Raw genomic sequence first — 15852 nt, forward strand, 5'->3', positions numbered from 1 at the left:
CACAAGCATAATACATATATTTACATATATTTCCTTAGAAGAACAGGGCAAAGCTACGCACAGTAGAGCGAGCAGTCTGTGCACCTTCAGTGTGGAGAAAGGCACTCATGCGAAAGGGTTTTTACAAGAAAGCGTTTATTTTTAGTCTATTACTTGCAACATTTGTTCTGGCTTTGGGCTTATCTGCTTGCTTAGGTGTAACAAATATGTAGAGCAAACCACTGTCCACAGAGCAAATTCACCTCTTTCCCCCTGTTGTTTTCAGGAATACTTTGATATTCTGTGGACACGCTGTCTTTGCTTTGGGCGTTTTGAGCAGTCTGGAAATTCTATCGGCCACTGAGAGGAGTCTCAAGGTCCGACGCATTGTTCTTCTGTCTCCACATAAAACCCATGACTCTACTTACTCTAGGCCAAGCTTTTTAAACAGCACATTCATCACCTCTCCCCTCCTTTATTGACCTCTGGCACACTCAGATGAACTGAGAAGGGCGCCGGTGACTAAAACACCTGCATTAATTGGTAGCTCCCAGTTCAAAGGAGTGATTAATGATTTCATCACAGTGAACAACAGTGGAAATCGTGCACTGATACAATATGAACAGGCGGGGGTTGGGGTAGGGGGGGCATAAATGCAAATTCCATTCATCAGGAGAGAACTCTTCATATTAAGTTTTACAATAGCATGGTGTCATTAAAAAGTTCACCGTGTGAAACCGAAATGTCAGCTTGGAAGCTTTAGCAGTAGGGTTTCTGAAGGGTTTTAGTGGAGAAATTCTCACCTTCCATTGCGGATCAGGCCTCTGTCTCTTTGGAATGTCACTTGGAGGGAAAAGAGGGAGGAGAGAGAAACAATTAAACTGTCAAGTAATCAACAGCATGACTGTAGATTTGAATGGCTGATACATTACTGCTGTCAAGAATGAAGGCACCTAAATTGCCGGGATATTGTATATATAATGGCACAATGTAAAGACATACCTGCTCGAGTGAAGGTGAAGGACTGAACTGCAATTAAAAGAGACATAAAGAGCGTGCGTATCAGAAGGCATATCAAGTGGCATAAAGAGTGCGTAGAAATATTAAAAAAGATTCAAAATGCTCTCGTGTTCGAAAGATGTAGATTGTGTGCCTTCATTTTTGCTTTGTTTGTTCATCCATCACTGATATGTCAGCACTGTGATCATATTTTGATGAAGCTTGGGCAATAACGCAGCTAACATTTCAGCATTTTCTGATTTACACTGACTGCCCTGAGGGAGAAGTTTAAATGAAGGTGACATTTTTAACCTTTTTTTTTATTTTTACTCGCCTTAGGTGATCTGCACTCTCATCATAATTCTATTTTTTTATGAAAGCCTTCCAAAATACATCTTGAAACAATACGTGTGCAACAAGAAAGACAATTTCTGATGCAATAGCAATAGCATTTTTAAACTATTGCTATAAATTATTTAAAAATGAAGAAATCAATGATCCAATGAGTCAATGGTTCTTATAGAAAGAAAAAAAAGAATCCATTGTTTTCCAAATGGAAATATGAAATTTTGGACTTAAACTCTCCTGCAGTTTTTGAAGAAAGGGATCAAAAAACCAGCCCTCAATCACATAAATCCCTGCTGAATTAGGAAATCGCACTGCTCTCTCCACAAGTCACTAAATAAAAGCTGCAATACGCAATATGAAATTTGCACACAGCTTCATGCTCGACTCGCAGTGGAATAAAAGAATATTCCATACATAAACCTAGATGTACCTCATGTTAATGTGCAAACAACACCAGGCATGGTCTGATAATGGAAGGGGATGTTAAATTACTTATCTCGCATGAATGTATTAGAGTGTTGAGGTGTGCTGCTGATGGAACGCAGCACAGTCGATGCACATCAGTGCACAGTGAATTAAAGTAAATAGGGCCTATTTCCATCCGCGCTGAATACATTTTCTTTGTTCTGCGTTTCAGCCAGCTCAAATGGAGTCACATCTGTGATGGCATCAGCTTCCGCTGGAGAGAGACCTACTTTGCTTTGTGAGCCAGTTTTGATGCAGAACCATGTAAATTGATTTTTTTTTTTTTTACCTGCATAGTTGCTAAGTCCTTTCCTCTTTTTTCTCCTCCAGTACAGCCAGGCACTGAAGCCCATGAGGACAATCCAGCAAGCCCCTCCCAAAGCAGCGATGAAGGCCGGCTGCTTCACCACATCTGAGATGCTGTTGTTGCTGTCCGATCCTGTCATTACGTCCCTCAGTTCTGCACCTGGAGGCACCACACACCCACACAGCGAGAAAAGGGAAAGAATTTAGAATTTTAATTTCAGTATCAGTGACTGAATGGGATTAAAAAAAAAATTGAGCAGGAAAAAATACAGTTCAGAGAAATTAAATTGTAACAAAATTTTATTCAATATCATCACAATGTTTGACATAGAGATAAATAAATGTGGTGAAAATGTACAAGTTTAAGCAAATCAAAGAAGTGTGGAACACACTATGTATCAAACCAGGACACATGGACTACAGAGACCACCGAAAGAAGAGCCCGTGAAAAAATACAAACACAAAGAGATAAAAAAAAACAGCATCAGTGCATCCAATATAGCGTTAATCAATTCAGCAGTGCACTTATCAACTTGAGCTGCAAGACACAAGATTGACAGAGCAGCTCTGACAGAGTTTGATTTTCTGTTGCGGCTACTGTGCTGTGAAATTAGATTCACAGTCTCCAGCAGGAACCACCCCCCCATCATTAAACTTCATTCCACAGGCCTGTTTCCCTTTCTCTGGGCGTTAGGGGTGTTATTATATATCAGTCAAAAGTCACAGATGAAGAGCATCTGGCCTGAGCTCCCATATTGATTCTGGGCTTATATACGCTGGGCATCCTTTAGTGATTTCATAAGATGTGATAGGCTGATAAGCTCCTACAAAAACACTGTCTACTTTGTTAGCGCCAGCTGCACACATATTGGAGAGGATTATTGATATGGCTAACAGTACTTGGCACAGTGTTACCAGGCACTACACTTAATGAACTGCTATTGATTTCTCTATAGACATCTGGCGTTGTAAAGCGCAATTTTCTTTCTTCAAGTGCGATAAATTGATAAATCATTTTCCCAGACCCCCAATCTGTGATAGAGACCTAGGTCTCCTATCATGGGGTCGTTTTATTTGACTCGAGGTTTGGCGTGTGTGTGAGTGTTTGTGAGAAAGAGAGAGTGGATTACCCAAAGTGATGAGCTGGGGTATGCTCTTGACCCCCACCCCTGCGCTGGTGCCTGCAGCCACCTCTACACGGTACTGCACTCCGGTCTGCAGACCCCCAACTACCACTGAACGGATGGTCGCGTCCACAGACTTATTGACATGAAAGCGAGTTTCGTTGGCCAAACACCAGATCTGACAAAGACAGACACACCAGACAGATTTCATTGTGAGGTTGTACATCACCAAATCACTAAACTATTCAGTCTGGAGAAGCCTGGGCTCACCTTGTACTCTTGTATGATGCCATTCTGTTGGTCAGAAGGAGGAGGGTCCCAGGATACACTGATGGATGTGCTGTTGTGGTTTCCCACTGTCAGCACTGTCACTTGCTGTGGAGGCGCACTTGGTGCTGATGGGTCACACCGGGAAAGGGGGGTAAAAAAGATTAAAGAAAGAAAAGGTAAAAAAGAAAGAAAGAATGACATCACTACACATAGTTTATTCTGAAAAACGAGTGTGTCTTGTTTTATTTATTTCTTTTGTCATATGTCAAAGAGGGATTTGTCTCACTCGCTACCTCAATTCATATTAATTCAGCAAGCCAAACAACATGGGTTTTTCTATTTCCTACGCCAGCCTGGCAGATGGCTGCTGGGAGTACTTCATCTCAGTTTCTTATCTTAATAGTGAGATTCTTATTGTGTTGCTGAACCCAGTAAGTAAATCACTTTCATCATGTCCTACGCGCACTACACCATATTGGCCACATGCAAATGCTTCCAGTGTAGATGCACTCAATTTAGCATGTCTGTTTGAATAAAATTGTTCAGTACCCATGTCTGATAATGAGTTTGAGGTGATTTCTTGGTATGTATGTGGAGACTAAGGCCATAAAAAACAAACTTTAATAGTTCTTTTTTTAAATTAGAGATTGTGGCACCCTCCATAGATAGATGTAAAATTTAAAGAAACTATCGGCAGCAGGAGGCAAAAATATCATATCTATGACACTGTGCAAATCAGGCAATCCCTGGGCACATAGTCTCTCTCGATTCCTAATAAAATCATCATTACGTTCTGACTGAATGGATGAAACAGCTAGTTTGAGCCCGATTAAGGAGGTTTATAATAACAATACTAATCACAGTGTTTCAATATATGGAAGGCACTGTCTTACTGTACTGAGAAGTAAAGGCAGGTGGGCCATTGTGAAAATGGGCCTCGTGAGTCAACTTCTCAAAATGGACATGGTGTCTGTACTCGGCCAACTCAAAGTCAAAAGCACCAAGCCATGTATTAGCGCATATGAACTAATGACACAACAGCATATTAGAAGTGTATGACAGAGCATTTGTGCAAGATTTGATCCTGACCTCTGCCAGTTATTTGACATCTGCAAAGCTCAACATCAGCCTCAGGTAATTTACATAGCAAAAAGATGACAAAACAATAGATTTCTTTTGTTGCCAGATGAAACAAATCTCCCTGTATAATGTAGCTTGTGCTTAAAAGAGCGGCTATGAACAGATATGGCTGTGTCTGCAAAGTACTTGACAGGCTGGCAGGACAAAGGAATTAAATCAGCCATAGGAGATGCGGTTTATTTTTATTACATTTAACAAATTAACTGAGCCCAGTTTGAGGATATCTATATTCAGACATTTAGGCAGTATTGACTTTCCAAAGCAATTACCGTTAAACAGACTCACACAAATGTACTGTCCCAGTATTGAGATGACTATTGTTCAGAAGGAAGGAAAAAATACAGACGCAATGAAGCAAGAGTCAAATATAAAATACAGGATATTATATTATACCATATCATCCTGCCACAAATCTCTACTCCTTTCATTCAAGTAATTCCAATTTGATTACAGGTGAAGGAATTCAACTTTCTAAGTCATCAACAGTCTGAACAAAGAAGGCTCCTAATATTCATCTTCGGGCTCATAATATTTGAGGCAATCCTTTTGTCTCTGAAAACAAAAATCTAATCATAATAACAAATCTGATGGAGAAAAAAACAAACAAACAAAGCATTCCATAAAACACAGACCTCTACAACTGTTTGAGGATTTTTGGGGGGGCTTTCAAAACCTCAGCCAGGAACAGTTTATTTGTCAGTTTTGTTTATCTTTTCAGTTTTGATTTTCTGAAAAAAGGAAATTACACATATACAGATAAAATCAGAAGGTATGCTATAAGTCAGAAAGTACACAGAATAATGGGCATGTACACGGTTCCACAGTTTTTTTAATAAATGAAATGATCATAATTTCTGATTATACCACATTTAACATTTTATTTCAAAAGTATTCATTCCTTTTGTCACTGCATGTTATTCTGGAAATACTACCACTGTCTGTATATTTTATAATAATGCTGCTTCATACACTTTCCACAAGGCACCTAGTAAGCTTAGAGCAAGCTTAGAGCAGTAGTAGAGTGACCAATAAAAAAACTGCAGGAGGGCAATGACCACTAAATGCCTTCAGTGCTCCAAGTAGGGTAATATCAGGTCACAATTATCCAAGTAACTTTCAGCTTTCCAGATGTCATTTCAGAGGTGCTCTTTTAGCAAACAGTGCCTTTCCAGTCAGTCAAAGGTCTGCATTAGGAGAAGACAGGAACCATTAAGTGTAGTTCTACAATTTCCATATGTACCACAACAATCCCCCTGGATGAATAATAGCTAGAATACCAGTAATGACTCGGGATAATGTTACTATAAATGGCTGCAAAACCAAGAAAAGGTCAAAGATTATGTTCTTACTAATGTGACTAATACTTATATTAGGACTGATGTGAACTGTAGCTAGAGAGTAATTTCAAGCAATTAATGCTTCCAATGTCTAAGTAAACATTTCAGAGTTTTTTTTACCCACAGCTGTGCAATTAAACAAAAGCTACTAAAGCTGCTTAATGTTCTGCTATGCAGGATATGAAGTAGTAAACATAACCTGTTATGCAAATGGATGCATAATTTAAGCTAATTAATTCATAAACTGGTGAACATTACTCTACAACACATCTGCCCCCGCCCCCCAAAAACAAAAACAAAAAAACTGTAATAAACTCTATCTAGCAAGAGAAGGGAGCTCTGTTTCATATGAGAATTTCATCTTTTAGCTTCACTAATGTCCATATGAGACCAGGTCAGATCAGAGGTTCTCATTTTAACAACTATACAAGCATAGAACCTTGACTCATGGGTTCATTTGACTTGCTGTGAATACTGGCTGAAAGCCTACTCTCCTCTTTAAACTCACTGAAAGGTTGTGAGGTGCATTAGTATACAAATTCTCCCTTGTGCAGTAGGGAACTTCATTTCCAATCTACCTTTGATGGATAACAAGTAATTTTCTTGCAATTTTTTGCAAGAATTGCATTTCTGTGCAGTAGAGAATAGGTTGAGCGAGGCAATTTTTCCCCTGTACCACAATGCCTTGTTTCTAGGTATCCCTGAGCAGACCATATGCCCCCATCTGCAAAGACCTCTGTGATCCTGTGTGGCCGTTTTAATTGGGCTCCAGTGAGGTGAGTCTCTCTTTTTTCCACCAGCTGTATCCCCTAGACTAAGCTAGCCCTGTTCTCCTACTGGGGGGAAGATGCAGCCCTGTGATCCACTCATCATCAAACACAGATGCTTTGGGCTAATATTTTCTCTGACATTAATGGCCTTGTCATGACTTGTTTTTCAGCGCAAGCCAAGTTCCACACCGTTCAAATGATGCAACACCTGAATGATGCAATGAAGTAAGTGAAGATATTGTCTTGTTCACCCACAGGCAACATATGTAGCCGCTGTAAATGAATGCTGATACAGTGCATTCACTTTTTTTACTCTTGAAGTCCAAAATGCAGTCTCACCTTCAGGGGAATTGATTAAATTTGAAAACAGTGTTAACCTTAATGCCATAGCCTGTATCACCCGATCATGTTTGCTCAGTTGTTATGGAGATCTTTTGCAAAGAGGGGACAGTAACTCTCATTGCTTTTAGCACATTTTCAGATGAGCCGGTAACGGCTTGCAATTTCGGTGAAAAAAAAAGCTAGTGAGTGGATGTTTAGTTGGGATTGTCACACAACCATATTCAAGGTTAAAGTGAATTTTCACATCAGGGGCTTTAAATAATAAATATTGGGTGATTTGACTGGAAGGTATAGAGAAAGTTAATGAGAATCAATGAGAGCATGAATCCTTTAATCAGTAGCACTGATTCAGTGACTCCACCTGTAAGATTCATATGCACAATTGAAATTTTGTGCATATTTCTTTCAAAGTTGTCTCCTCTCCACCTGCCTAAGATCCTTCACTCCACAGCTGAGTTGGTGCATCTAAAAGCCAGTGTTTTTGACACCACAGCTGAGATAGTTTCCACCAAATGTTCAAATGCTCCTTAGAATTTTTATAGTTAAGCTCTGTACTGACAGGTTGAATCCGGGGGTGAAGAGCCCATTCAATGTGAAAACACAACGAGAGTGATGCAGCAAATGAAGTCGCAGCCATGACCTGATTCTCTACCTTTGGGCTTTGTGCACTGTGGTCTCTTTCACTTCAATCTGCTTTTTGATCTCCGATCACAGCAAACCCAATATAAAAGTTGGGATTCATCGCTTGTGATGTTTGCATTGGCAGCATTAAAGAATTTCTATTATAGCATTAGCATGCACAAATAATTCTTATCATTTCCTGTTTGCAAAGAATTGAGAATGAATAGAGAAGTCTGATATTAACAACATTTCAAATAGCCGATGAATAACACGAGGAGAAAGACGAAACCAGGAAGTGTAATTACACAAAGAGCTCATTGGTGTGTGAGTGTAAGTGAGGTGGGAGGTCATATCATGTACATTTAGACAGAGACATGGCAGCAGGCACAGACGAGGTGAGAGACAGTTAAGCTTTACTGCTCGCCTTCTTTGCCCACCAACCCACAGAGGCTCGGGGTTGTCATAGAGCCCTACTGCGCTGTCTGGGAGAACTGCTTTCACACACAGGGGACATAGCACTGCAGCAGTGTGCGTATGTGGGAGGGTGTACTTGAAATGCCATTATCCATTACTATCTAGCCAAGAAGCCATTAGTAGGAGCAACTAAATATGAAAGTAGGTAGAAACATTTACACAAGAGCTCCTGCTCATGCATTAGTAACCATATCTTACTTCTTTCGAACATTAAGTCGGCAGAGAAATTAATTTTTATCAGAAATGCGAATTAATTTGTGGCTCACCTTCTTCCATGGTGCGTGCTGTCATGGATTCACTGTCGGCGCCCTGAAATTCATTGAAATACGGCCGCACTTTAATCTCATATACAATGCCTTTCTTCAGACCAGAGAGAGTTATGTCCCTCTCTGAGGCAACCTTCAAGTCCTGTATCTGCCACGGCCCTGGGGAGGGCAGCCCTGAAGTTTGCCGGTACAAAACACGGTAGCCTTGAATAAACTTGGATGGATTCTCCACCTGAAAAGAGAGGAGAAGGAGAAAGAGAGAGACACGCTATATTGTAATAGTGCGGAAGGTGTCATAAAAACTGCTATGACTCAACAGCCGTTTATTTAATCACACAGTTCAATTAGCAGAAGAGAAGCAAGAAACCGTACAAAGACAGTAGTAGTGCATTTGCCAGATCTGCACGCTGCTGCTAAGTAGTTAAATCTAGGCTAAAAATATGGGATCAGAGTATGTTTTTCCTCTTGTTTTTTTAATTTTCCCAGGTTCTTTTCAGGACAGGTACTTCTTGACAGAGGTAGAAGCAAGAAAAAGCTTTTACATGGAAAATAACACACTGGATTATCACCAAAACAGTGCAAGAGTGGCTCTTTTCTGGCTTATTTCTTTCACTGTCTCTCTGTAGTCTCAGCTTGTATGTTCTTAACAAAATGATTTGTGCATCTAAATGTCCCATAAGCCATCTCTTTTTCCTTTTTTGCCTATGTTTAAAAAAGGAATCGCTGTTATTGGGAGTGTGAACAAAAAATAAACACAAATTCCTATTTTCTTCAAAAGATAGAAAAAAGTAATACAATTAATCCAAATTTGTGGAAGTTTGTGCACACCGGTTCTTACGTTCTCAAATCTCATTACTACCAAACCCTTATCTTTACAGAAATGTGATTTTTCATAAGGCAGGAAGAATTTGCTTTGTGATTTTTGATGTCTTAGTGGAACTTTTCAATGATACGGAATGCTACACATGGAATAACTGTTTCTAGTAAATGTAATGTCTGATGTAATCCTGCACAAGTTGTGCATATAGGCCAGAAATGTGGAGATCCGAGTTTAAGAAGAAGTATGCAATGAAATTCTCAACTACCACACAGACAAAGGTGACTGACAACTTTATGTTCTGAGCAACAAACTACTGAAATTAAAGTTGAGTAAAATCCAAAAAACAAAATGGGAAATGCTGTTTTTCCCAAATAACATGCAAAAGACAACAATTAAAAAAAAAAATGCTGCAACTGTTTAATACATAAAGTTTGGGTACTGAAGAAACTTCTGTTAAATGGAGCCAGGTCAAATAACGCCTGTGAACCTATTCAGAGCCACCACAAACACAGTTGTCTCAGTCTAAAAGCTGTGTGACAGTACACGGTTGTCATGCTGACAAGCATGAAATAGCAGACTGCAGTAAATGTATCCAAGGTGTGTTATTAACCTACAGCAGCAGGCACTGGGACACCTTGCCAACAGACAGAAATAACATTTCCCAGATAAAGCACTGCAAACTGCTTCCAGAAGTGACACATGTAGTGCCTAATGGTGATGTATTTGTCCTGAATAGAAACATTAGTCTTGATTCCTGCATCGCTTCACACCAATCAAAATTGATGCAGCAGCAGCTGTTCATTCTACAAATGTGTATCCATCCCCTCATATTTATTCTGTGTGTGTGCCAGCTAATCCAAAACAAAGTGACGTGCCAGGTATAAAGTTCTCAAACAAGCTTAGACCAGATTTGTTTTTCCTACACTGCTCCAAAGGTAACAGTCGGTACTTCGGCTATACTTTTACAAATCTTTTAAGGGTTGTGGGTACTCACAGTCCAGGTGACCTGCACTGACGTGGAGCTGAGGACAACAGGATTGTGCATGTTGACTACAACATCCCCCAACTCTTTCTGCACACGACGGTGGTCCACTCCCTGTGCTGTAGGACTAATGTCTGTGACAGAGAAAAAAAACAAAACACAAGCAATGTAAGTGGGAACAGGGATTCGTATCGCTAAAAATTTATTAGAATCCATTCTCATTTCTGTACCTTGAGTGCGAACGGGCTCAGACATGGGGCTCGGATCCCCGAGCCCTTGAGCATTGACTGCCCTGATGATGAACAAGTAGACGGTATTGGGTCGTAGATCTTTGACTGTGAACTCTGTGGTTTTCACATGATCTGCCACGGTCTGCCAGCTGTTACTCACTGACTGACTGTAAAAACAATAAATTAAATAAGCAGTGAAAAACTTGAAATGTAAGAAATCCAGACAATTCATTTGGGATAACTAGATGTATTGCTGAGAGTGGGAGCTCAAATGATGTGCCACATAGTAATGAAACGGCAGAATAACTATTGAAAGGCTTTGAAAAACATTTTGTTTGGTGAAAGAATAGTCAGTCCAACAAACACAAGACACACACACATGCACACAAAAAGTGTGCTAATCATATTCTGCTTAAAAACAACCAATAAAGTTATTATTTACATATAATACAAGCTACTTTGTACTCTTTGGAAACTAACTGTATAAATAAATAAATCTATCTATCTATCTATCTATCTATCTATCTATCTATCTATCTATCTATCTATCTATCTATCTATATATATATATATATATATATATATATATATATATATAAAAGAGCTACTCATGAATGTTCTCCTTCAAACTGCCCAGGCTTGCTTGACTGCCCACAGAAACACCCACATCTGTTACTGCCATGAAAGTTCGGGGTCACTAAATGTTGCTCGAGGCCATAGGTCACAGACATACCCAAAAGCCTCAATGACATAGGAGGACACTGGGGAGCCCCCCTCTGGTCCCGGTTTCCATGACAACGAGATACTGCTCTTGGTAACATTAGTAACCTCGGGTTTGGAGGGAGGCCCTGGGAGGGCGGTCGAATTGTGAGATATGAAGTCAACGAGGTCAGTAGCGTCTAAGAAAACAAGACAGACACAATTAAAGCAAAAAAACCCCCACAAAAACAAAACAAATGCAAGCCATGTTATAAGTGATATGCATAAAACATGTGAATCCTTTTCTACTGAAGCAGACCTCTGACATCCAAGTAGGCACTCCACGATGTTTCTCCACTGGAGCTGGTAGCAACGCAGGTATACAGCCCTGAGTCAGACAGCTAAGAAAGACACAATTTAAATTTCAAGTTAATTCAAGCTCCCATTTAATCTGAAATCTACAAGAACTGGGCAGATTTCAAAACTGCAACAGAAACCAAATTCAACACTAAAAAACAGTAACTAACGATAAAAAATAATAATAATGATTGCAGACACTGTGTCTATTAAACTAACAAACATTTTCTGCTCATCTGCATCATAATACAGCTTTTAGAGTGTACTCTGTTGCTTTGTACAGCTGAATCCAACTCTGATCCCAGATGGTTTCCAGAAGCTCTTACGTCAGTCTGGGCTTTGCACCTACTAGTACAGTAAAAACGCATTAACCTCCACTGGCCTGCATTTGGCTCGAGAAAAGCCGGAGAGTGGATGAGAGGGAACTTTAATGCTGGCCAATGAAAAAAAAAAAAAAGAAAAAAAAAGAGAGATCCCAGTGAAAGCTTACATTAATTTTCTTAATTGATTTGCTCCAGTAATGGTCACCCGCCATTCCAAAAGCCATTGACATTATCATCACTAGTGCTGACACAGGAAATAGTAGATATGACAACCAATTTCATATTGGCAATGCCTTAGGAGAGACTGACAACTATGTTATCTCTCGAGAGAAAGTACAGGAGTGACACAGGAGGAGCACTTTGACATTGTGACAGTACAGCATATATTGGAGATTCTCCATTTTATTACCCCCTTAAGACTTCTGAATTCAGACTATATAAAAGACTTTAAAAACTAACAAAAATCTATACTCACTATTCACCATTTAACAGCAACCTGACTGTACCTGTTCATCTGTAATGCATTGAAGCTGACATCATTTATCAGATACGTAGATTCCTCTTTATTCTTTCACACGCAATGAAGGGTGTGAAAGCTACACATGCAAAAACAAACAAAAGCCCCATAGACTAAATATGCTGTTTTGCTTTCATGTGTTTATGAACTGCATTCACATTCACTTCAATGTCCTTCTCACCAAAAGAGAAAGATTTCACTGCAAAATATATGAATAATTTGCAGATCAGAGGAATGTGAAATATGTGCAGTGGGATTAATTGAAGGCACAATAATCAACAGGAGATTCAACTGATATGCTGCTGAGAAGATAACAAGGGCATTTTAATTTTGGTGGTAAAACACTGTCTCCAAGATTAATTAACTGTCCTTTGTTTTGATTAATTAGTCCTGAGGACCTGATTGAACTATTGCAAAGGACACTTCAATTCCGTCTGCCACATCTGGCATTAGGAAATATAAAGGTCGTACGTAATGCTAACTGGCAGAATGTTTGCTGCAATTGTGGTTTATCATTTCATATATTTGGTATATTTTGGTAATTTTTTCATCTCAAAAATTAATTAGACTAAACCAAGTGAACAACTAAAACCTAGGAAAACAGCTGACTGGCAACAAAGATGGATTGAATGCCAGGAGCCCAGCTGGCATTTAAAAAACAAAAAAGAAAAAGAAAAAAGAAACACTACTATATATGCTTTAAACATCCACAGACTGAGCAGAAAAGTCAGATGTAACTGGAAATTGATGTCAGTGAAGAGCAGTGTTGGGACTAACGCGTTATTAAGTAACGCGTTACAGTAACTACGTTATTATTGTGGTAACGAGCACGGTAACTAGTTATTGTGCCAAAATCAGGAACGCGTTAGTCGTTACTGGGATTTAGATAGGGTCGTTACTCGTTACTTCGTGTGGTGGCTATCGCGGAGCTTCCACAGATTCAGTAACATTAGCAAGTGGTGGAGGCCAGCAGGTGGATGAAGGAAAGGGGACGCAGAAGGAAAAGAGACCCGAGGCAGCCGCCGGTCCAAGTGTGAACTGAACTTCAGGTAAGAAGTTATGACCTGCAGTCTATCTGGGTCAGATATAAACCAAGTTTAGGTGGAGTTTATTTTCGTTATTCTGACTTTTTCCGTACTGTGTGCTAGCTAGCATGACGGAGTTTCTATACAGCTGGGTGGGTGCTATGAAGTTAATGTTGAACTTTATTTTGTTCATAAGTTATTAGAGTTGCCAACCGTCCCGTCTGGTATTCCAGAGAAAATATTACGCGTTTCTTATTGAGTTGAAAAGGAACAGTTTGTCCCGTAATTCAGCTACAATGAAAAAGGCACAAAGCTGGAGTTATTCTGTGTCTTTGCTGCACAGCTGCCTCTTCTTCTTTCATTCTCCCCCCTCCCTCTCCCGTTTCTACTTCAATCATGAAAACTGATCAATGATCAGCTGATCGGCTCTCTTGTTTGTTTATCGCCCACTTTGCGCCAGAAAGAGGAAACCAGCCGATGTCGCGTTAAACAACAGCAGCACGTTTAAGCTTGATCAGCTGTTGTTAGAACTTATTTAATATTAATTTCTAGTATCAGCTGATGTTTGCTGGAGCCACAGCTGCAAAATAGCTGCTGGTCATGATATCGGTTTGGTTATCTGGTGAGAGGGAAACATGAAGATGAAACCAGGAGATGTCCTTACTGAATCATCAGAGCTGAACAGGTGATGGAGAAACAGGTTTACCTTTTAGGTGACATGAATGAGTTGAAGGGAAGTTATGAACTGATTCTGAGAAACAGATAACCCCAGGATCCTTTTTAGGTAGCTGACAGCTGGTAACTGTGCAGGGGCGGATCTAGCAAAGTTTTGCCAGGGGGGCCAGGTAGGGCATTAACAGGGAGAGGTGGGCACAAAGAAATACTTTTCTTTCTTATTCTCATTTAAAATGTCTAGCTTTTAAAAAATAATTATCTGAATCTTACAACAAACGATTGATAGATTGATGCATATATACCATCAAAACAGTGTACATCACTGTCACAACAGCGTTTGTTTTCATTCAAGGCTTTATGATTTTTCCTATAATGGTGGGCCGGTCTCTAGTCAAAATGCCCGGGCCAATTTTTTGTCCCCGTCCAGCCCTGTATGCAGCTCATCTGCAGTCTGGTGTTACTTACATCTTCCTATTCAGAAGGCAGAATTTCCGAGTTCTGAGTACAATCGAAAGCACCACGACTGCAGTTTTTGTGTTGGATGTAAAAGGCGCACATGACGCTGTGACGTAGGCTAGAATCATGGCAGCAGTCAATGACGGTCCAGGCGTGGGGTTTCTCTCGTGGAAATATGCACATTATCTTTTCCTTTCTATTGGTAGGTGGCACAGTGCACTTGTGGCAAGTAAGCAAGCTAGAAGACTGGCAAAGTTGTGGAAGCAACACATTAACAAGAGAATTCTGAGTAAAACCAAAGTTACTTTCCCTAGTAACTAGTTACTTTGAAAGTAACGAGTAACTTAAAGTAACTGAGTTACTTTTGATAGAAGTAACTAGTAATGTAACTAAGTTACTATTTTAAAGTAACTTACCCAACACTGGTGAAGAGTCTCTTAAAACTCAATTCTTTCTAATGACAGGCATGGAGAAACGTAATTTGTTAGAGACAAGATTAATTATCTAGAAGTCTAGAAAAAGAAAAAATACAACTTTTCACTCAGCAAGTAGTTTCTTAATATGCCTTACGTCTGAATCACAAGTTTCATTTAGAGTTAAACGAACACTTAAGTTGAGCATGATTCACGACTATTTTGTGGCAGATCAGTTGCTACTCTTTCCAATAATATAAGAGAAAATGCCTTTAAAATAAGAGTCCAGAAACCAGTGGGAAACTCAGCAGTGATCAATGGTTAACCCATCAACTTCTTCCAACTGGACTTCAATCATTTTTTAAAGCAAAGTTATGGGGAAAACAATTAAAATAGCAATTAGAGCTATTCTTTGGTGGTTAGTAGGCCACTGTCCCCAGAAGAAACTACAGTACATATTACAGATACAATGTATCGCTCGCTGCTTCAACATGACCCACCCTGGTACTCTGGATCTGAAGACTGCCATGTTCCAGAAGGGAAAACCTTGTGTCCTTTCCAAGCAGATTGGCCCCATTCTTCCGCCAAGTGATTGTAGGCTCTGGGTCCCCAGACGCCTGACACCTGAGTAGGGACATGCCTCCCAAAGCCTGAGTTTGGTTGGATGGGCCCTGCCGGATGATCGGTGGTGGGCGGTCCTTCAGGGCTGAGTATAACAATCAAGAATCCGGTGTTATTATTTGAATGCTTTCCTAACATTGTAATTTGAATGTCCTAGTCTTGGCAAGAAACATGCAACTGTTTTCTTGGTAGTTATCAGATTTGTGGGAAAAAATACATGACCTTATCACAAGGTGTTAATTTGTGATTGCAATAATTATATTTGTGGTTGCATGCCCGAGATGTTAGGGTTC

At 39.8% G+C, this 15852-nt stretch overlaps 1 protein-coding gene across 2 annotated transcripts in view; it reads right to left on the minus strand.

Annotated features, from left to right (window-relative positions):
* Nucleotides 1-15852, minus strand: part of LOC146509570 (roundabout homolog 2-like) — an 83512-nt gene that overhangs the window by 12703 nt on the left and 54957 nt on the right. For both annotated transcript variants that reach the window (XM_085173933.1, XM_085173931.1), the window contains 11 exons: nucleotides 15439-15644; nucleotides 11492-11573; nucleotides 11207-11372; nucleotides 10474-10640; nucleotides 10256-10377; nucleotides 8442-8673; nucleotides 3492-3616; nucleotides 3228-3399; nucleotides 2081-2257; nucleotides 982-1008; nucleotides 783-822 (listed from right to left, as the gene is read on the minus strand). In XM_085173933.1, the coding sequence (XP_085030059.1) occupies nucleotides 783-822; nucleotides 982-1008; nucleotides 2081-2257; nucleotides 3228-3399; nucleotides 3492-3616; nucleotides 8442-8673; nucleotides 10256-10377; nucleotides 10474-10640; nucleotides 11207-11372; nucleotides 11492-11573; nucleotides 15439-15644 (1516 nt within the window). The remainder of the gene's footprint in view (nucleotides 1-782; nucleotides 823-981; nucleotides 1009-2080; nucleotides 2258-3227; nucleotides 3400-3491; nucleotides 3617-8441; nucleotides 8674-10255; nucleotides 10378-10473; nucleotides 10641-11206; nucleotides 11373-11491; nucleotides 11574-15438; nucleotides 15645-15852) is intronic.

This window comes from Neolamprologus multifasciatus, chromosome 10 (assembly GCF_963576455.1).
Source record: "Neolamprologus multifasciatus chromosome 10, fNeoMul1.2, whole genome shotgun sequence".
NCBI classification, from domain to species: domain Eukaryota; kingdom Metazoa; phylum Chordata; class Actinopteri; order Cichliformes; family Cichlidae; genus Neolamprologus; species Neolamprologus multifasciatus.